Consider the following 22,952-nt stretch of genomic DNA (forward strand, 5'->3'; position numbering starts at 1 on the left):
GAAGAAGCTTGTTAAAAAAACATTTTTAAAAATAATATAGTATAATAATATAATATAGGAAATATAATATAATATAGTAAAACAATATAATAGCTTCAGACCATCTTCTTCCAAGCCCTCTCCCCAAAACCCCACTGCTGATTTTATATCTTACCAATTTACAGAGTCACTTCTACACAGGCGTAGAACACTCTGCAACCGTTCTTTTACACAGCAATTATATGGTGGCTTTTTTTCCCCCTCATTTTTATTATCCATGGAATATTTCAATTGCTTGCACATACTGATTTCCAAGAAATTATTGGTCTGCTCTGACCTACCAGTTTGCAAGTCTTCATAGTCTTTGATATCATTTCCAGGTGTTTGCTCAATAATCAGTTCTATTTGTCTGTCTGTTAAATATTGCACATCATCATTCTGACTTCTTCTATGCTGTTCTGCAAGGACAGCTTCTTGAAGACTAAGGTAGCTTCTCGGTATCTGCAAGCCACATGAGAAAATTAGCAGGATCAGCATCAGGCAGCAAGTGATCTCACAGTGCTGTCTTTTCCCAAAGCCATATGGCCACATTACATACTTTATGTGCCTCCAGCATTGATAAAGTTCACCTCCCAGTCCAAAACTAAGCCCCAAACACGCCTTGCTTTGGGAAGGATCACCACTAGAAAGCACAGTTCTCACCAATCTCCCTGCAAGTTTCTGCGAGCAAATCGAGCTGCCGACGTCCTTCATGTTGCAAGTGACATGAAAAATCAGCTGTCGGAGTCCATCGAGACCTTCCAGAGTCTTACACGAGAGCTCACTGCAAAAAGGCATGCAAGGGTGAAGATTATCAAACCTTATCAGCACACTGGCTTCCTTTTTCAGTCTCACTTTCTCTTATCAGAGCTTTTAAATTTCCTGTGTCAGAAGAACGGGAGGGAGGCTGCCAGTGAGCATTTTTAACTTTGGAGAAAAATATGGAGAAGCCTGGAAAAGATATATTAGGCCAACCTCAGCTCTACTTGCTTCAGTCGCAGGGCACTGCCCTTCTGTCCCCTATGCACCACAACCTCTCGGGACTTCCCTGGCAGCCTGACCAAAGTCAATTTTTTACTCATCTTTTATCCAAAGTCATCACTCTTTCCCCCTTCAGTGCTGCACACATCCTGGAAGGGACTGCAGGAAGGAGAAAAACGCTGTGCTCTGGCAATCACTGGAGACAAGTCTGGTTCTCCCCGCCTCAGATCAAAGAGGCACGATGATGACTACCAGACACCTTTTCCCACCCTCATTCTGGCCCTTGCTCAGCTAGATCCTGTGATCTGGGAATTGATGCTTAGATCCTAAGCCTGGCCTTCATCATCTCTTTAACAGCTAAAAAACTGCTCTCTCCAGCTCCTACTATTTTTGGCCATTTTGTGGGCTGGATAAGAACAGTTCTCTTCCACTTCCTCCAACAAAGGGTCTTTCTAACTCATCCTACACATGTTCCTGTGGCAGACAGAAAATCCTTTTGTAAAGCAATATGCTTTATCTTAAACGTCAGCCATTAGTGGTGCTGGGATCCATGAACTCACTGGGATGCTGAAGGACCAGCACTGATAAAAAACACTCTGGGCTCACCCACACAAACACAAACTCCTCACGCTCCTTCGGCTGCCCAGAGCACTGCTCAGAGGAGCCCCATCCAGGTGGATGAAGGAGAGGCACTGGAGGGAGGAGGTACCGCATCAGGCACAACTTCAAATGGGAGGAAACACAGGGGACAAGGAAGGTGAAGAAGGGGAACCTGCGGCATGTGTGGCAGGGTGAAAGAATGTCCCCTTGAGAAAGAACGATAGGGATGATGCTCTGATCCTCTGTGCTGATGGGAAAAGAGGATTGAGGAGACCAAAGCACAAAGATTTCTCTCTCACTGCCTCACGTTGGGTCCCTGGTACTCCTAAGGGGAGGGAGCCAGCTGGGATGCCCGATGCAGCGCTTGTGTCTGCAGAAGAGAGCGTGGGAGGTCTCTGGATGCCTTTGTCAGGCAGCAGATGCAAAGCGCTGGGGACATGGCTGCACCCTTCTTTACTCGCCAGCCGCCACCTGCTCTCGCCCCAGGCATCAGCGATTTCACACTGCTTGGTGCCAGCCTGCTGCATCCACGCTCCCCACCATGCTGTGCGCTCCCATGACTGACAGATCCGCTTCTCTCCCAGCCAGAGAAGCCTCCTCTCCCCAAGGGCATTCTTCGTGAGCTGACAGGAGGGAGCAGCATCAGACTTCGCGACTTTGTGGCCTGACTGACACCGATCACCCAGGCAGCACCATCCCTCCGTTATCACACCCGGAGAACTCACACAGCATGGATTTGGACTGCCAGGGCCTCAGGGGGCTGATCCACTCCTCGCCCTGCCGACACCGCCATGTGAGCTGCGTTCTCATGTCAGGTAGCAGGAGGTTCCCACACAGCCTCCCCTCAACAAACCCTGCAGCACCCACCCTGTAACAGTCACGCTCTAAAGCTTCGCAGTATTAAACACTCTACCTGTACCTTCTCTCCTTGTGACTAACAAACTGCATCACCATTTAATGGTGAGGAACTTGAGTGGAGCAAGCGCACTAAAATAGGCTGGTCAAGGTCATGACTTTGAAGGTTCTGGCTCTCAGGCCCATGATCAGACCCCTGAGCATCATTAAACCTCTCTCTGATTATACTGCATTATCTCAGTCAAAAATAGACTAAATGCAATGCTGCCGAGTCTTTAAATCGGTCTTGTTGCCAAGGAGATGAAGCATTACAAAATTGTTTAAAATGACATAAAATAGAGTGACTGAGCTTCATAAAGGCACAAGTACTTACTGCAGGTGCTTGAATGTGATGTCTGGGAAGCCAGTTGCTCGGGATCCAGAGGGAGACCGACAGAGAGCCAGGACGTATGCCCTCAGAGTTGCTATCCTCTCAACGCGGAATTTAGTTTCAATTAAATCAAGGTGTGTTCCCACCACTAACACCACTGAATTTGGAGCTTTGGCCTGTAAGAGAAAACACTGACAATGATCTCATCCAGATTACGTCGTGGTCAGTTCAGTGAGGACATGTGAAAAGTATCGTATTTAACGGGGGGTAGTCATACCTTAATAAAACAGAATATATATAAAATGGAGGCAAGCTGTGGTGGCAGCTTGACAAGAGCAACAAGTGATCTGGGTATTACAGAAGTTCTCCTGCAGAATATGGCTTAATCATCTGCTGCTACTGCAGAGCAGGAAACTGTCAGTTTGGGTTTATTACATCAGGGCTTAACATAAAGGGAGTCGCCATGTGGTATTGAATTGCTACGAGTCAGCTAAACGATGGGAACTATGTCTGCTCAGACAAGGAAAAGAAGTTAGCTTAACCTGTAGCCAGAACTCTGAGGTCCTGAAGAAAGTTAGTTACGTTCTGGAATGGATACCTGGGGAAATTATACAAACTTTTTCACTAGAGGTACATGCTAGAAAAGTCTAAATCTACTTATTCTTGAATCAGTGTAAAGGAATGGATTAGCTGATCTTGTGGTTTCTTCCAACCCTTCCATGATTCATTTACAGCACTGGAAGGTATCCAGATTTCAGGGAACACGCTGCCAAATACAATGGGATTGCACAGGCTTAAGCAGGGATCAGCCCGCCGATCCAAATGACTTTGACCACAGAAGAATATTTAGATGCAAAAATACATGCTTGTTTGCAGTCCATTCAGTTCTCTCTTATGATGCCCGCTGAAATCTCCTAAGCTGAATGACACCAAAGCGGAACCCTGCGCAGACACAGGAGTGGTGGCTGTACCACGTCAGACCAAAGAGCCCTCTTGGCCCAATATTACGGAGGCTAAGGAGGAATACGGGCACAGGGTAGGCACACAGAAGTTTTCCCTGGTGTGTTCTCCCAGGATCCAGCAGCCTGCAGATCACCAGCACCCTAACCATGAGACAGCATCTCTGAATTAATAGGACTTGATGGATTTTTCTTCCACCGGCCTGCTTTTTTCAATTCTCGCACCCACGGCACATCGCAGTGCCAATAAATTCCACAGGTTGACTACATGGGTGTTTAGGATACTTCCCATCGCTTTTTCCAAAGCTACCATCTCATTATTTCATTTGATCTCTCCTAATTCCTTTATTGCAAAAGATTACTATCGCTTTTTCCAAAGCTACCATCTCACTATTTCATTTGCTCTCTCCTAATTCCTTTATTGCAAAAGATTACGAACAAAGACTCTGCTGTGGTTTCTCCTTACCCTGGTAAGTCTACATGCGGCCTGACCCCATTTGCCTCTTTCCCAGGCTGAAAAGGCCTAATCTATTTAGCTGCCATCCACTCAGAAACCTTTCCAGATTTATAACCATCACGTTCATCTTCCTCATATCTTTTCTGATGCTGCTATGTACTTGCTGGGATCTATTAAGGACACAGGCACATGATACATTTTTGAAATATGCTTTTGGCTTTGTCACCTAGATTGGGTTTTGATTGCTGCTGGCTATGAAGCTAATATTTTTCTAATGTTGAAATGTTTCTTTTTTGAGAGACACTACCTTAGAGCTCATTTTTGTGTATGTAAAGACAGGTATCAAATAATAAACGTTTACAAAAAAATATGAATGTGATATTATAAAAATCGATCGACACCAAGGAATTCACTGCAGGTCTGAGTCTCAGCTGAGAGCTGTCTGGGAGATATTTTCTAGCCTACCTGAACCTAAAGTGTTAAAAATATAGCCTCAAGACTAATGTGTGTCTAACCCACACAAGAAAGAAAATGCTTCAAACCCCCCTTGGAGCACAGTGCGGTCAAACATTAATTCCAAAATAAGTACGTTCAGCCTTACTTAGTACGGGTTTATAAATCAGCTTTTCTTTCATTCTCCGATGCGTGCGAAGGAGAACAAAGCAAATGATAAATTTAAACTGTTAAATATAGCGCTACGCCTACAGCGTAATGGAAAATTAATTCCAAAAGCTATGCAAAATTCATAGCTCGAGGAGTTTTTAAAAGACCAAAAGAATCTGTAACATCACAGATCTGTGCGCTGAGCTACTACTTGATAAACAGATACCCCAGAGTCCACCAGCGACTTCTTACCTCGATGTTCAGCAACCAGAACTGTAAGTTTGCCACAGCTTCTTCCCCCAGTGCCAAGTTCCATACCACGATGTACAATGCTTTGTCTGTGAAGAAACACTGATTGACTGTAGACATGCTCGCTGGGCCTCCGATATCCCAGACGTTGAACTCCACTGAATCAACCTACTTAGACAAAGAGAAGTGTTCAAATCAAACGGTTGCAGTAAATCACAGGGAGATAATAGCTGAAGTATAAACCTACGCCTGCATAATGTATGACACAAGAAGAGTTTCAATGTCTTAATTGTGCCTCCAGGAAAGAAAAAAATCAACAAGCAATTGTTAAGCATGGCTACCACTTCCCCACAGGAAATCAAGACTAATTACTTGCTGCTAAAATGATAGAGGTGCCCTTGATGCTGGTAAATCTCCAGTTAATGCTGTGGATTCTCCAGTACAAACAAGGGTCTCATTCTGAGTCCTGGATTTCAGTGCATCTGGAATAGAAACCGTTTCATTCTTGTCTGCGCCATGCTCTACAGGACCGTTGAAGTTACTTATCTGCCACTGCTATGGGGAACAGGAAACCCCCTGCTGAAATCACTTCCACTGAGCTCAGCCCTAACCGAGCCAAACAGAATAGAGATGCTCAGGAGATGGGAAGCTTCTCAAGCCTTTCATAAAAACACCTCCTGCACGTTGCTGAGTGGTTTCTGATGGGCTAGAATTACAGCTACTGTAAACCGGACTCATTGATTCTTGACGGAACGTGTAGGTGGAGGCCTCTCCTCTGAGCATCTCAGCATCTGCTCCTCCGTGCAGCCCCACAACAGCTGTAAGAGTGAGTGTGGCTGTCCCCTTTGAAAAATATTCATGCTCCCCGTTGCAGCACAGAGCACCTACCTGCCTTGGAGGCTCTGTCCCTAAATCACCTGGCCCTGGGGGGGCAAGAAGTCTGTGACTGAGCAGAAAACCAAATCCTGCCCCAGCCGCCATCCTCAGAGCATCATGGAACACCAAGTGGGCTGTTTACTTGTCCATGTCCAAGTACTGACAGATCCCCCATGAGAAGTTACCCTATGAGATTTCAGCATGGAGCTAAGTATCTTCACAGGGCTCTGATCTCCCAGCATGGTCCCAGTTTGAAGTCTCCCAGAAACAGCTGGAAGAACTTCCATATTGTTTAAACCAAGCCCTAACTAGCACCAGGACTGCTTTGTTCATCCCAAAGTCCTTCAGCTGTGGGTGCTTGCATGGAGAGACAGAGACTAAGAGGCAGGGACAAAAGCCCGTTCAGCAACTTGATCCTACTCCAGGTCTTGGATGCTGTCTAGGTTTTTATTTTACTTAATTGCTCTTCAACACAAAATACACAAATCCATTCTCCCACCAAAGTCTCCTCTTTAAAGAGTCAGGCTGTGCTTGCTCTTTTTCTTTCTGTCTGTCTCTGGCCTGGCACACTTTGCTGTAGAATAGCTCAACTCAGCAGGCTCCTCCATCCCTTCCAAAACAGTCTGGTGGTCACGGCTCTCATCTGGGGAGGAACAGCCATGCATTTGCACATCCTCAACTCTGACAAGACCTCAGGACTGATTCTTCATGCTCTAATCCCTGTGTCACTACGCAGGTGGTACAGTGCTGCCTACAAATGCTTGAATTAATTCAGTGCTGTCCAAATGAGCTCAGTACGGCTTGACGCACTCCCTGAATGAGCCAGCTGAGATTCGGTTATTTAAGTTACGCCTCAGACACCCCTGGATGACCCCAGAGGTCAGGCATCCTACCTTCCACTCACCTTCCCCACCTAGGACAGTTCTGATCTCAAGAGAGCTCAGCTTTAGGTACTGATGTCCCATTTTCCGGCCCCAAATGAAAGGAGAATCTACTTTAGAGAAGCTGATCTAGAACATTCTCTCTGAATCAGTGTCCCAAACCCACCCGAGCTGGGAGAGCCAGAAGGCAGGCAGTCTACACGTGGCACCCTCTCTTTAGGATACAAAGCTGAGTGCTCAGGATAACAGAACTGTCCTTTAGTACCAACTGGAAATGAAAGAGAGGAATTGTGACGGATCTAAACCCACGTCACTGGTGAGGTCTGGCTCACAGGTAACGGGGACTGTTCTTTGTAAAAGGGTGCAGGCAATTTCAGCCCAAAAAGGGACACCACAGGGCCCAAACATCCCACTTAGGGCTGAGGATCTCTGCTTGGTTTTCACCTTTGCCTTGTGTCCCACGGGCTTGGGGAGCTCCCATTTTGTCGTGCGTACGGTGGCGTCGCTGTGCATCATCTGAGGGACTTTCCCTGTCTGTAGGATCTCAATCAGCGTCGACTTTCCCTGCCGTGGAGGACCGATGATGATCATCTTCATCAGCTTGCACTTCTCCGCTTTGCGCAGCTGCGCTCGTAAGTATGCCAGCACTGTTTTAGGGCCTGGGGGGGGGAAGCAAACGGGCTTTATCTGTGGTAACACTTACAAACGTACGTACGTACAGCAGAACTGCACAAAAACCTACCGCTGCAGACGCATCAGCTGAATTAATATTTTCCCTGCAGTTTCGCCGTGGGTTGAGACAACCCAGAGCATAAACAAAGAAGCCTCCAGAGAACAAACCTGAGACAGAGACCCCAGCAAAAGGTCACTGCTCTGAGACTCTACAATGGAGCACTGTAAGAAGAAACAAATGCTGTGGCTCGTATGCTTCAGAAGCTCAAAGGAAACATAAAATACTAATTCAGTATTGGAAAATACTCATTTTTTCCTTCTACTTTTATGTTTCCAGTTAAAATTAGATTTAGGCTTCAACAGTGTGCTGGAGAAGGAATAATTCCTAATAACTTTGTTCCCACAGGACTTTCTTATTAAAACACTCAAAAAAGAAGACAGTATTGTAATAGATCCAAAAACCTAGCAGCTTACAATAAAGTCACTTTAATGTGACGGGGACTGCTGATCCTAAACGCTTCAGTCTTGAGAAAGACTGTCTAAATACCCTAAAAAATTACACATTCAGGAAGCAAATAATGGAATTTATCTGGCATGCATAATGCAAATGAATATTGCATTTTTAAGTCATCATTTTAAGATCACAAGTCTATCTTTAAATTGATCGTGCTTAGAGCTGATTATCAACTTTGCAAATTGGTGTAAGGAGGTTTCCCTATGCAATTCCAGTTAACTGCAACAAGGGCTTGGGTTCACACTGCCTGTGCCTGTTCAGGACCATTAAAAGGAAGCAATTTTCATTATACATTCAGTCAATTTAATAAAGAACACATAGGATCAGCCTTACCCTCTTTTCTGATCTCTGCAGGAACGTTACTGATATTTAGTTCCTCGATATCCAGCTGCCAGAGATTAGCCAGCTGTCCAAGTTCTGGAGGAAGCTCTCGGATACCAGGGTTACTGTACAAAAACAAATAAATCTACCAACAACCAGGCTTTGTGTGTAAGTAGCTGCTCTCACAGACTCTCAGATTACACTATTCTCTCCTTGCAGAAATCTTCCATTAACATTTTAATAAGACTACTCAGCACTTTAATAGTAATTTCCATGCTGAAAGTGATGTATAACCTCAATTTATCCTCCGAGGCAGACAAATGTAATCATCTCTACTGGATAGTTGAGGAAATAAAGGCAAAAATGATGACTTACTGACTCTAATGCTACAGAAGCTGACAGCAAAAGGCCAGAATGAACTAGAGGCACATTAGATTCCCAGGCCTGCGTTCAAAGCATTAGATCATCTCCTCTAATTCAAAAGGCCAGCCTCCTCCTTATCTAAAGCAAACGATGGGCACAGCACTAACAAGAGGCTGACTATTTCCAGCTTCTTGACTTCAAAAAGCACTGGACATCTGGGGTGAGGCTCCATGGAAGACTGGTCACTAAAACAACATGGAAATAATACTGCATAGCTTTTCCAGGACACGGACTTACTTTCCTAAATAAAGTTCTGTTAAACCTTTCAGAAGGCAAACGGACTGCGGGACAGAGTCCAGCTGATTGTCGTTCAGATAAAGGACTTCCAGAGAATCACTCAGAAATGCTGGAAACTCCAAAAAAGGACCTGGAACAAGATAGGAAACAAATTGCACCTTTAAAATATAACAAGCATCAAGGCTCTGAACCAAAAGCCTTCACCTTAGCTCTGTAGGCAGGACATGAGGTCCTGTTCGTTGGCAGGAACCACCCCGAAGCAAGGGCAGAAAAGCAAATGGCCTTCAACGGCGATCAAACATCGACGCTCACCTCCTTAAAATCACGGAGGTGAGTGTGTTCAGAAGTGACAGCCTCCAGAACTTCTGGGGTGCTGAGGGAGGAACTCTAGGCTCGCCAAGATGAGTATACATCAGAGGACAAGTGGCATTATAGCTCTTGCTGCCGGGAGAGCTGGTCATACCTTGTGACCCACCCCTGTTCCAGCCCAGCAGCTGGCAGGGAAAGGGCATACCGAGGGCACAAACGTTTCTCAACATGATTTTTTCCATACTGCCCAAGAAAAGCCAGAAGCTGGTCAGAATTCATGTTCAGGCCTCCATGTTGCACCCTGGAGCAATCTGTGGTGGATCCAAGCCACTAGCAGCAGAGAAGAAAACCCAAATGCAGCTGACAGACTGCTAACCTAGGCTGCCTTTACATCACCGCTCGCATTTGCCCCTCTGTTCTGTTTCAGGCTGCAAGGTCTCAGGGCACTTCAGACTTTCTACGTGTCTGAGCAGCAACGAGCATATTCTGGGAACAACCCAAGCAATAACAGCAACAACTGCACGGCTGAGTTGCTGCTGCTGGAGGGGTTCAAACAAAGGGAAATTCAGCTGGTTCCAAAGAGCATCATTTTGTTTTACAAATTACTCTCAGGACAGAGGCATGAAAAGCTGCCATGAATTGTGTTGCTGTCTTAAGACTGTGTCTACCAAGAAGCATCCTGAAAGTCAAGGAAAACTAGGCCACACAGGGACAAGCAGATTCGGAGCCTCTGATTAGCAAAGTACAACCAGCACCATCTGCTGTCTCCATGGTCAATAAAAGCGAGTCCTTGAGACGCGAGACACACCCTTCCTCAAGGAGAGAATGGTTGCACTCCCACCAAGATCTTCTTCCCTTACAGAGAAGACTTGAGGAACTGTAACTAGACTTAGCCAAAAAAGGGGAAGAAAAAAAAATTGAAGAGGTTTGCTCAGGAGAAAGTTCCTCAGTTCTAATATTAACAGCATTTCAAGCCTGAGCTACGATCAGAAAAAGAGTAAGATAGAGTCCCACTGTCTGCAGGGGTGTCTTATATACGTGACAGGACTGTCTGCTGTGGGCAGAGTGTCACAGTCTGCCTTTGAGTTTTCAAATAAGAAATCATCTTTGGGATTATTTTAGGAGAACAGCAGGCTTATTCATAGATTCAATTCACTTCCTGTCTGGCTCATCGCTGGACTTAAACTTTTCATTGTTCCCCCAGTACGCACCTAGGCACAGACAGATTTAGTCCCTCTTGGACACGTAGGAGCAAACACCTCAAACAGCAGCAATACTCTCTCTCAATTCACCAGAGTCCCAGGCAGAAAGGGGTGTACTATATTGGAAGCAAGCTCGAGGTGTTTATGAATTGTAATTATTTATTCATGAGTTATTTATGATTTCTCTGGCTTGAGCTCAAATTTTCTCTTAAAGGAAGTGTAGAAAAATTAAAAAAAAAAAATCTTGAAAATATATTTTTGGATAAGTAAATGCCACCAACACTGCACACGTGTGCAAGAAGTTATTCTGAAATTTATCAAGCAAGTATAGTGACCATCCATAAACTAAATAATCTAGACGAAAGTAAATAGCTTTGTCGGTACAATCGTATGAAAACCTGCCCCCCACCTCGCTAGGGGACTTCTGTGAGCAGCTGATGTACTTTAGCTTCTGTTTTCTTTAAATTCTTGGCCACATCCCCTAGTCTCACCAAGCTATACTTGGCAGAGGAACAGAGAGAAAAAGATGAGCTGGCTTTGCTCTGCCTCTGTGGCTGTTCAACCGTGGCACTAGCCAGGTGGGCTACCCCATGCCCTCCTGCAACCTGAGGCAACCTCAGCCAAAGCTGCACCAGGGCACGACGTGCCAAGGCTTTTCAAACGGTGCTAACGCAGAGTCCATTCTCTCCTCCCTTACGGAGAGGGGTCATGCTGGGTTTGCAGCATAGAGAGATTTCCATTAGGACAGCAATTCCCTTTTAAAGCTGGTTTTAGCTGCCTTTGCCCGCTGCTCCTGCTCTTCTCTCCCTACTGGGAAATGCTGCTGTAGCACTTCACAGAGAAGCTCTGAGGACACGTCAGGCTCCACAAATTCACAAGATTCAGGCTCGTTTTCCAATTCTTCCGTGCTCAGGATTTCACCCACGTCATGGTATTTCTAGTTCTGTTTCCTATTTGCAAAACATGCAGACCAACCCTTTCTCCTCCTTACGGTGCACAAGCAGGACTTGCAGCACGGCAGTCTCTACAGAAAAATGCGTTGGGAATAGCCTTGCCTGAACGTCCAAGTAGAGCCTTTGCCTCATGGACGAGCGGACTGGAGGTTGGACTTGATGACCCTGGAGGTCCTTTCCAACCATAGTGATTCTGTGACCTCCAAGCCTGACCTCTAGCTATGACCACACTTGGTGCACTTAGCAATTTTACGTATTCACATTGACCTGAGACTGTGCACAATTTTTAGGGGAACTGAGGAAAGTATTTGCCGCAGGAGGGCCTCTCCCTCCCGTGAGCAGCTTGAAGGCTGCTCGGGCGTGCATCACGAAGATGCCAGCTCTGTTCCACTCTGTGATTTGCAAAGAATGCTTTAGAGCAAGTCATTCTTCAGGCAGCCAACAATGAGAAAGATCTCCAAGAGCTTTAAAAGAAAACAAACAAACAAAAAGAAACGCGGATGGATCCCAGAGAGAGCAGGAAGTGGTGCAAATATCTTCAGATATTCCTTCGTTCTCTCTGGGATTTCCCGTGCACTAATCCAGAGCATCTCTTCCACTCTGCCCCAAACTGCTGGTGCAAATCACAGAGACGGGGAAAACACGCAATTTACAAATTCAGCGACAGAAACTGAATAACCTTCATGAAAAGAGTAAACGCTCGGCGCAAGAAACACCATCTCATTCTTCATCCTTCTATATTAATGGTATCAACCAGCCTCACCGTTTCTTTAGAAACATTTTATCTAAACATATTTCCTCTTAATTTAAATACTTAATTTAAATGCTTAATTTAAATGCTGCGCTTCAAACTGCAGATGAAATCACATTGTTTTCCCTCCAGCCGAACTCTTCAGATACCTGCTGCTTCAGAGCCCACCTGCTATTCTCAGCGCTCGATTCCCCACCTCTGCGCCACCGTGTGCCTTACCTGCCTCCGGGCCGCCACGCAGCACCCTGCTCTTCGTGGTGAAAAAGGGAATCCTCTTCGTTTTAAATCCCTCATCGCTCCTGCAGGCCAAACAGAACAGTGACACGTGGAGAAAAGAGGTCAGACACGGCAGTCAAGAACCGCGCTGGAGCTGCACGCCCAGGACACGACGGGGCGGAGGGTCTGGCGCTGCTCAAGGCTGTGGGGTTCACAGCACAGCTCTTAGGGGTTCCCGTGTTGGTTTTGAGGGATAGAATTGAAACCCGCCGTGCAATCACAGCGCTAGACTCCACCAACACTTTTTCCAGGCCCAATGGTTTTCTTCTGGCAAATTAAGAGAGCTCTGCAAGGCAGCACTTTTGGCTCCCAGGGCGAGAGCACTTGACCCCCAGCTTTACAGGTGTCAAGATTAAGTACGTTGTCAAACAGCAAACTGAGCAAGCTCCACGAGAAGCGCCGGAAGAACCGACCCGGAGCCGTTCCCTGCTCCCTCCAGAGAGGCTCTGATGAGAGATGGCCCAACAACGTGACTCTGGGAACGCACTTAGACATTCCAAAACCAGTAATTTGTCTTTTGCAGCTGACACGGCAGGTCGTGAGGACTTCAGAAAACTTGCTGGACAGGCACCCAAACAAGAAGATATAAGAATGGCACTATTCAAGGCAGTTCTGGAGAAGATAAGGAACCTTTAACTCTCTCTGTTAAACATCCCTATTGTAATTTCTAAAGAGAACATCACTCTTTTATTGGATGGCTTTCAGTCTTCTCTATGAACTTGCAGCTGGTTACACTTCCATTTAAAAACAAAGATTTTTCATTTTTTCCAAAACAATACTACAAACTGCAGTCCAGCCAGATGATTTATGGTTAAGATGTGCTCCCCATAAACTAGTATTTGTAGTGATGAACCACACACTGGGTTAAAAAGATTTCTACATGCTCTGAAACTAAACTGCCATTATCAGTAATCTATCCACTTAATAAATGGTATAGTGTGCTAAATGCCCAAAGAACCGGTAAAGGATAATTCATCACTGCCACAGACACACAATATACTTCGCGACGTGGTATGTGGGTATCAATGCCTTCTACGCAGGTAATTAATTCACCACTGACACCCTTTGTATTACACGAGGGACCAGGTTTGCTAGTAATTCTTCAGCTTTTGTTTTCTCAGACAAAATTTGAAAGAAACACTTACTTCCCAAGTTGGTTTTTTGAAAGATCCAGCGATTTAAGTTGTTTGCAATTCCACTTATTTTGTGAAGGCAATGCAACTAACTGATTTCCCAGCAGCTTCAGGGACACCAAAGCCTAAAAGAGAAATAGCCTAGAGTTAGAGGACAAAGTCCATCAGGCACACAGAAAGAGGTTATTTAACGTGGCTATTAAATAACAGAAACACCAAGAAAGTACATTTTATTCATCAGAACATCCTGTCCGTGCTGCCTAGCATGCAAACATTTCCTTCTCGTCTCCAGCAAGTATAATTTCTCACGAAGCAACGCCACTATTAGTTCTGGGAGATTATAAGTCTCCTTGCTGACAGATGCAATTGGAAACAACCCATATAAGAGGACGTTTTACTTTCAGTGAGGAAGCCTTTCCAAATGGAAAAGAACAGGCATGATTTACTGACACGGCATGCCACATAGGGACGAGAAGTCTGAGTCGTGTATGCAAGCTGGTGGCAGAGGGGGCTCACACCTGTTGTGCATGCGTAAAATCAACGTGCAAAATGTGAGTTATTTCACACAAGGAAAACCGTTAATTGCTTCATTATTGCATGTCTATTAAAACGGAAAGGATTTATATTAATTTTCCAAAATTTGTACAAGTTACCTATCTACGTCCTCTCCTCACACCAGAGGCAGATATTTTAAAAAGAAGTGAAGGTGATTAACAGCACACAGCCGCAGATAACATAAGGTTAAACATAAGCTCTCCTTTAACTTTAACTGAAATATAGAAGAAAAAAACCACAGTTCCCATTCAGCTTTGTCATGTTTATGCTCTTCCTTCTGCCTTTAAAAATAATGTCAGGCTCAAATCATCATTTTCATTCGGTTGAACATCCAATTTTCTACTGAAAAAGTCTTCTGTGCAGAGCATCCAACCAGGTTTACCCTGAAAGTCTACGCTCATGAAAACTGAGATAATTCAGCTGACATTCTGCTTATCTCATGCCACAGGTACAGCTGTGTTAATGAATTATACCCCATGGAAATCATGTTTTAGTAGCAGCGACTTCAGCTTCAAACGTGTGAAATGTTTTATGCGCTGCACATAATAGAAAAGGTTTATGTGCCTTTTCATCAAGTAGGATTAACAATGTCTCACGAAGTCAGCCTGTTGGCCTTCCTCCTCTTTTCTGAGATTGGAAAAATAGTAGGTCCCCATGTGACATAAGCAATGGACAACCGGCAGTCGCTGGCGTGGCAACTATCGTGCTAAATGCTCCCTCTAGTGATACGAGAAGGGGCAGCACTGGGCTTTGGTGGGTCTTGGGGAAGGTGAAGTGAAACACAGAACTGCAGAGCGAGCCACTAACGGAGGGGGTTGGAAAACCGTGCAAACTATAAAACCCTCCCTACCCCTCGAGTCTTGACAGCCAAGGCTTTTGTCATCATTAGTCTTCCACTGGCTCGAACCTCCCGTTGGAAGGAAGGCCCGGTCCTCTCTCAGCGCCTGGTGTCGAGCTCTCTCCAACTACCAGCATGGGGCTGTTCAATGACAATGCTTCAAACTTCTCCCCCGAAATATCCCCAAGGAGCAAAAGGGAGGCTACGTGTTCCAGAATTAGCACAAACTTTGTTCTGTGTGGTCTAGCCAGGGTGCTTCGCTTTCAGTCAACTGTATCCGCGTTACACGTCCCCCACAAACGCTGACAAAGGCCACGCTCCAGGAGAGCCAAGAGCCTGGTGAGACTACATGGAATGCTGATGTGCCTGCTCCGTGGGGGGAAAATTAGTGACTTTCAACTGGCTGTGGCTCTTCCTGACTGTAATTCTGGAGATCACTAGACCTTGGTTTGCAATTGTCTCTTCTCTCTCAACTCTGACTTCTCCATTTCCGCTGCCTTTTGGGAAGAGAATGAACGGGTTCCTCCAGAAGTGAGACAATGGCAGCAGCAAACTTCTTTCAAACCTTCTGTCGCAGCATGCAAACAGGGCTCTGGTGGGTTAGATTACACAGGAGAGGAGGAACTGCAGCATCCAGATTAGGCTGCCTTGGTCAGCTCGTGATGTGGAAAAGCTGACCAGAGTCTTACCTGAACAATTCCACCCAGAGAGGGTCAGGTTTCTTCAAGAGAAGCAAAATAATCTAGAGAACTAAGACATGGCTTCATAGAATCATAGAACGATTTGGGTTAGAAGGGACCTCAAAGATCATCTAGTTCCAGCGCCCCTGCCATGGCAGGGACATCTCCCGCTAGGTCAGGGGGCTCAGTGCTCCATCCAGTCTGGCCTTGACCATTTCCAGGGATGGAGCATCCACAACCTCCCCGGACAACCTGCGTCAGTGCCTCACCACCCTCAGGGTAAAGAACTTCTTCCTCATATCTAGTCTCAACCTACACTCTTCCAGTCCCTCATCCTGTCACCACAGGCCCTTGTGAAAAGCCCCTCCCCAGCCTTCTTGTAGGCCCCCTTCAGACACTGGTAGGTCACTGTAAGGTCTTCCCAGAGCCTTCTCTTTTCCAGGCTGAACAAGCCCAACTCTCAGCCTGTCCTTGTAAGAGAGGTGCTCTAGCCCTCTGACCACCTTGGTTGCCCTCCTCTGGACTCAATCCAACAGCTCCATGTCCCCAGGACACAGTTGGTTTCTGGGCTGCAGGCACACGTTGTTGGCTCACGCTGATCTTACCCACCAACACGTCCAAATCCTTCTCCCCAGGACTGCTCTCAATCCACTCACTGCCCAGCCTGTATCTGTGCTTGTGCCTTGAGCCAAGTGCAGGATCTTACACTTGGCCTTGTTAAACTTCATGAAGTTGGCCCAGGTCCACCTCTCAACCTGTCAAGGTCCCTCTGGATGGCATCCCTTCCCTCCAGTGTGCTGACCGCACCACACAGCTTTGTGTTCTCGGCAAACTTGCTGAGGGTGCACTCAATGCTTGGAACACGTATGGTTGGTTCTTTCAGGAGGCAACAGACAGGAAAGCTGAGATGGCTTCTCTCAACACCACATTTCTAGTACCTACATCGTATCAGCGACTGTGAGCTGGCCCTAGTCTCAAGACCCCTCCACAAACCAAGCAAAGGCCAGTGATAAATTACATGTCCCACCAGCCCACGTCAGAAATATGCTTTCAAGTCACAGGCCTCCTCTGCTTTCAGCTTTTCCCAGGGAGAAGACAGTTCACTACAGCTCCTACATAACGTTAGGAACGTGTTTCCTAAAATATACGTAGGAACATGTTACTGTCCATTTCTGTCCCTTCCCACATCTACTTTTGGAGAGGTTTGGAGCATGACTGCATGTTATTCACCAATACAAAGTCTACAACCAAGGAGTAGACCAAGCCAGGGCTGATCAAGGCACGGCTTTTACCTTCTATTTTTTTACTATACTCTAGCCCTTGGGCGGACCGAAAATACCTGCTATTTGTTGGGGGGTTTTTTATTATTAAGGTAAAGCTGAAGAGATGTGGATAATAACTGGCACTATTTAAGGCACCCAAAGCTTGCTAATTTTGAAGAGAGACCATAATCAGAGATGGCACTGAGGTCTTCTCTGATGCCCTGTACTGGTGCTTCACATCCCTCAGCAGAGTCTGAGAAGCAGCCCCCAAAGAAACACGCCCTTCAAGCACCCTCTAGTGTTTAGATCTGTCGTGCTACGTCCCACCTACTGGGCTTCTTTTTAATGCCTTCAGCAAAACCCCACAAGTTTCAGAGACAATAGTCCATAGGATTTGTTCTATTTCATGAGAAATGCCAAGTGAAAACAAATGGCTACCAGAAAGCAAAGCCAAATCTGCAGGGATCATTAAAAACAACTGAGGGAGCAAACAACCTTCAGCACTCTTCTTCTAGGCAGGAACAAGAGGCACCTTTTGCAGCAGACCCCCGAGATGTGTACTGGACATGGATATGAACCATCACTTCTGTATCCCTCCTGCAGATGCCAGCAGTGAAAATCGAGAAACTTCTGCACAAAGGTCTACCTCTGTTTCTATCTCCATGACCCTGAGTTTCACAATCTGGAAGGGAAGCTTGGAGGAAACCTCCAAGTTCTGCTTGGTTTCATGTCGAAACCATGCAAAGCCACAAATTCTGACGAATTTTGAAGTAAAACTATGGATCTCTGACGTCCACTGGCAAGAATTATTTAATCTACAAGCTTAAAGAGAAGAGAGATGTTAACTAGCATTGTTTTAGGGCATTCCAACATGCCATTTCCAGCACAGAAAGTTCAATCCTTAATTACACAACGCTGGTGTGCCAGGTTGAGAACAAACACAACTATTTGTGAGCACATCTCTATTTCAGTGGTCGGAGCTTGCAGCTACAATGCCGTGGTTGTCTTCCAAACTGCACTCCCAAAATCTGACAACCACAGCCATCCAAAGAGTTCTTGGAAGATCTGTGTCAAAAGCTAGACACCGTATCGCACTGGACAAGGACCTGAATGTAATCATTCAGGGGGTTACAGGATACTCAGAGGATCTGTGCAACTGCTGTGTTCAACTCAAAACAGCAGAGAGTCTCCCACTTAACCAGGCAGCCACTGCTATGACTTCAAGGTCTGAGTAGGTACGAAGAGAAGTACTCTGAAGTAGGAAGAAATGACACTTACTTCAAGCTGGAATAGCCCCGGTGGAACTTCTTTTAATAAGTTCTCTGAAAAATCCACTTCTCTGAGGTGATTTTTCCAGAAAATAGTCAATGCGTCAGGCAGGAACTCTATTGAGTTTCTAGATGCCTTACAGCATTTCTGGAAAACAGTAAAGAAAAAACACCCACCGAGTAATAATCATCTCTTTAAACAGGCAGATCAGCTGTCACATTTTTAAGGCATTAATAAGTTCATTCTAGGTGATCTCTTTAGGTATTTTGATCTAGATAAACTACTGTGCATGCAGGCTCATAGCACTTGTTGAGAGATGTACCCACTTAGCTGACAGGCAAATTCTTTGGTGGGAAAAACGTGTTTCAAAAATTACTTTGAAAACTAACCCCATTTGCTTTTCAGCCATAACCAAACACTTCACCAAAGTACACTGTTCTCCTGCTATCCCTCTCGTAGTCAGGGTGATGGGTGGATACAGATGCCCTAGTTGGCCATGGGTTTGGGCAAAGGTAACTTTGGGTGTAAAACAATCTCAGCAAAACTTCTGCTAAACTGAATCAGGCAGGGGCACTCTTACAGAAACAGAACAGCCTTACAGCCTAAGATGTCTGACAGCTTTTTAAGCATCACAGTACAATTTTTGCATTGTTTCAACAGCTTTTGCAGTCTCTGACTCTGTCACGGCACTTCGACTTACCAGGGGGCAGGCCCAGGGATCTGGAAACACTTTCAGCTGATTTCTGGAAACATTCAGTATGTTTAGGGACTTGAAGCAGTATAGAAAAACCGTTGGAAGTTCCACCAACCTGTTGTCAGAGACGTCAAACTCCTGCAGCTTCCTTAAACCAATCCAATTAGTTGCTGGAAAACACAAAACATTGCGGAATTGGCATAAGCTTGATATAGCAGGATGCTGCATACCTGCTAGATAACAGCAACAGGATTTCATCAGTGCTAAAAAATATGAGCTAAAAAACAGGGCTTTTCATATACTTTGAACAAAAGACTGAGAGATGCTACACACCTCTAGCTAATACTGCCTTTAAGTTATTATTATAAAAATTTTGGGGTTCTTCCTTACAGGCCTTGAAATTTTAGTGTAACACTGGACTGTACGTACTGGTTTCCTCGTCAAATAACTTCTCCATATAGTTTTTGGAAGCGATGAGTTTTTTAAGGTTTTTAAGATGTAGGAATCCAGAAGGGAGAGTAGAGAGCCTGTTGCTTGAGACGTCGACCTCGAGTAACCTGTGAGTACAGAAGATACTCAGTCAGGCATCAGTAAAATGCTAGCCAAGACTCCTGTTGCCATAGCCAAGTATTTTACCAGGACAGCTTTAGATCAGAATGAAAGCAGCTGGAACGTGCTCTCACAAGGCAAAGCAAAAAACTCTATTTAGAAAATTAACCCTTCCAGCAAGCAGCCAGAAGCGGTCTGCATAGACAGCAGATGAGATGATTGATACCAGCCAGCAAATGTCCAACTGAGTCAGCTCGGGGCTTAAGATTTAGAGGAGTGGGGCTCACCAGAACCAGAGAAAAGCAGAAGCAACATGAGAGTGTACAAAAATAAAAGTCCCCTCAACTGTCCTTACAACTAACTTGGAAACACTGAGAACGCAAAAGGGCAAATCTGAAGTTAAGCCTTGCAGCAGACAGAAAATAAATCAAGACGCTCCTGCATATGCTCTTCAGTTATGCAGTTTCAAGCAGGCACACCTGACCTGTTTGCAACTGTTCTCCGTATGGGTTGTTTTACTGTAGGCATTGAGCGCACACACCTTGTACAGATAATTTCATCCGATGATTGTACGCTGGGTAACTCCGTCAGCTGGTTGTCAGCCAGGCTGAGCTTCCTGAGGTTTATCAGGCCCCATGGGATCACGGATGGAAGGGAGACGAGGCAGTTGGCAGAGAGGTCAAGCTCAGTTATCTGACAGGAGATATCAATCAGCCAGTCCAGATCCACCCAGGGCAGTTTGAGGTTTGACCAGTTCACACACAAAGCCTGCATATGTCAAAGAAGGAAGAGAAAACCATGTTAATAAAAACCCAGTTGCTCTCAGCCTGTGTTAGAACGCTGGGAATCTGGCAAATCAGAGCACAGACCATAAACATTTTGCTCACTTTCCAATCTGCTTCTAGGAATTAAACTGACTCAGAGATGAAATCATGCCTGGATACCAGCAGCCCCCACCATAGAGCTGCTCCGTGATCTCACTCCAAAGACCATGAGCAAGCGCAAGCGGGGGACCTGGCCTTCTTCACCAGTCCACACTCCAGCTCCAGGGTGCTCCACATAGGGTGAGCTGCCCTTGCCTGGAACCAGCGCTCTCATCTGAGAGCAGGACAGACTCTAATGATTTGATCTGACAATGTACAACAAGCTTCCACTGGGCTGGGCTCCCTACCCCGCAAGACACGTTCATGCGTGATATGAACCGATCACAGAAACCACTCTGTCTCTTAGATATGGACTGCGTTGCTGCTCAGATCTCCAGGGGATTCAGAACACCAGGAGAGGCCAGGCAGGTCCAGAGCAACCCTGTGGAGCAGTCAGCCTCTGAAATGCTTATAGGTCACTGCTTGGGCATCTGTAGAAACAGAATAATTAATATATGCCCAGATACTGCTCTTCCAACTTAAACCTTCAAACAAGAAGCAGCCAAACCTTAGTTTTTCTGGCATCTGGGAAAGACAAGGAAAGGCAAACACCCTCTTGTAAAGTACTTCCGAACACCAGAAATTTGCTCAGTATCATTTAGGGAGATACTTTAGGTTGCAAGATATGACTTTGTTGCCTCCTTTCTAGATAACATTCGGCTGCTTCTGACAGTAAGATGAGGAAGTCATTTTATCCTCTTTCAGAAAAAAACCCAGAAGTTGTTGTGAAAGGTGTAACTACTTATTTCAGGCTCCAGCTTGGATGGAAGAAAACGTGAACACATAATGGTCATCAGCTCCAGAAAACAACCCAAAGCTTCACTTCCACGATCACCTCATTGAGTTCCTATGAGATTTATGTCCCAAAATACTCATTTTAAAAATGTTAATTCCAAAACGTTTTCCTAAGCTCAGTGGTTTTGACATAACTTATCCCAAAGACAACCTCAATGAAGCGATTGTTAATTCTCCACCAGGAGGCAGCAAGGACCTGAAGGCAAATTCTGTTTGCTTCCCAATTCCTAGTATTTCGCACTTGAGACTTTTAGCCCCAAATTTAAAATTCAAGTGCTTATATGAGACTCAGAACTCAAATTAATGAAGATCACATAGTTCAGCTGTCCAGGACATAAAGGGTCAGCACAAACAGTACCACCTTTTAGAAACTGGCAGTAGTAGTACTTAGCGTAGACGTAGTGCTTTTCAAATGTTCGCTAGTGAAGCCTCAGGACAGCCCTGCAAATATGAATGGAAATATTATGCCCACTGTATCACCGAGGAAAGCACGGCAGAGAGCGCAAGCTGTGTGGCTAAAGCTACATTCACTGCCCTGCCACAAGGCAGCCATATCAAACGCAGCAAGCCAGCAGCAACAAGAAATGAAATTAAGCAGAATATCTACGGCTACTGCAAAATATGCAGCACCTGATGGGAGTTACACTGCAAACCTTTCCCGCTGGCACTGGACATACTCTGATTTGCTGCTAGATTTTCCAAGTCTGTACGTTTAAGGCTCCTGCTTACAAACTCTTGGTTTAAATTCTCTATGCAATTCTGTTTTCAGTGTTACAGCTCAAGACTGAGCTTCTTTACCTCACTGGACAGCACTCAGTTGTGATTTATGGTAACAGAGTAAAAGCACCCAGATCAGATTCCCTTTTCCAACCCCAGCCACCCTTCAGGAAAGATGCAGTGCTGTGATACTGATGCTAAGGCACTGGAAGGTCTTCCCAGCATAAGGAAATCTCACTGGGGAAGAGTCCATTTGCACTGAGACACTTGACTGTTCTGAGCTGGTTCCTTGAACTGCAGCAAGGGTTTGTAACAGGAGTCAGATCCCTAAATCCAGGTAACGCAGGAAACCAGCTCCACCCTACAAAAAAAATCCTCATGTAGTATTGATATCAGTCTGACTACTTAGACACACGTTCAGGGCACTACCCTGTCTGATAATATTATTAATCTTTATTTTAGAAAGAGATTTCAGCTGGCTTATATTCCAGCCAAGGTCACAAAAAACCAACTTATACTGGTACTGGTGCGAGAGCAGTGAGAAGTGCACAGCTGGGGCGAGGAGGAGGGCAGCATCGCTGTAGCTCCATCCCAGATCAGCTGAATGTATCCCTCATAGAAATACGGCTTCGTCAGCAATAAAATCCTCTTGCTGATGTTGTTTATACCATATTGTGGTTTATAGTGATGCCAGTAAAAGCCTTCCTATGCCAGGACAATTAAATACACAGTATGACTTCTGCTCATACAGGAAAAAAAACCCCATCACTCTCCTGCCTAACAGTGCTGGGTAAGAATCACACGCTCTGCATTAGCAAAATCACGGACCACAACCCCCCTGGTTTGCCAGAGAGTTAAGAAAAAGCCTGATCCCCAACTACATGTGCTTGTACTTCGTAGATTTTTAGTACAAATAGCCTCCTCAGGCTAGAAGGGAAAGGTGTAACAAAGATCCAGCTGATGAAAGTCTAATAATTAGAAGCACTTTAACAGGGAATCAGCCATTTTAACAACTAACCTTTCTTGCCAG

General features: G+C 45.4%; 1 protein-coding gene across 1 annotated transcript in view; it reads right to left on the reverse strand.

Annotated features, from left to right (window-relative positions):
* Positions 1-320: 320 nt before the first annotated feature.
* LOC104279146 (leucine-rich repeat serine/threonine-protein kinase 1-like) overlaps positions 321-22,952 on the reverse strand; it is a gene marked incomplete at its 3' end in the record, with an annotated part of 49,872 nt that continues 27,240 nt past the window's right edge. Inside the window, exons 6-18 of the mRNA XM_009876334.1 lie at positions 20,029-20,255; positions 19,368-19,495; positions 18,945-19,108; positions 18,254-18,391; positions 13,653-13,765; positions 12,451-12,530; positions 9,017-9,146; positions 8,369-8,481; positions 7,294-7,508; positions 5,096-5,260; positions 2,828-3,000; positions 682-802; positions 321-480 (exon numbers count right to left, since the gene is read on the reverse strand). Coding sequence (XP_009874636.1) covers positions 321-480; positions 682-802; positions 2,828-3,000; positions 5,096-5,260; positions 7,294-7,508; positions 8,369-8,481; positions 9,017-9,146; positions 12,451-12,530; positions 13,653-13,765; positions 18,254-18,391; positions 18,945-19,108; positions 19,368-19,495; positions 20,029-20,255 — 1,927 coding nt within the window. The remainder of the gene's footprint in view (positions 481-681; positions 803-2,827; positions 3,001-5,095; positions 5,261-7,293; positions 7,509-8,368; positions 8,482-9,016; positions 9,147-12,450; positions 12,531-13,652; positions 13,766-18,253; positions 18,392-18,944; positions 19,109-19,367; positions 19,496-20,028; positions 20,256-22,952) is intronic.

The sequence above is a fragment of the Apaloderma vittatum genome, unplaced genomic scaffold, assembly GCF_000703405.1.
Source record: "Apaloderma vittatum isolate BGI_N311 unplaced genomic scaffold, ASM70340v1 scaffold9199, whole genome shotgun sequence".
NCBI lineage: Eukaryota > Metazoa > Chordata > Aves > Trogoniformes > Trogonidae > Apaloderma > Apaloderma vittatum.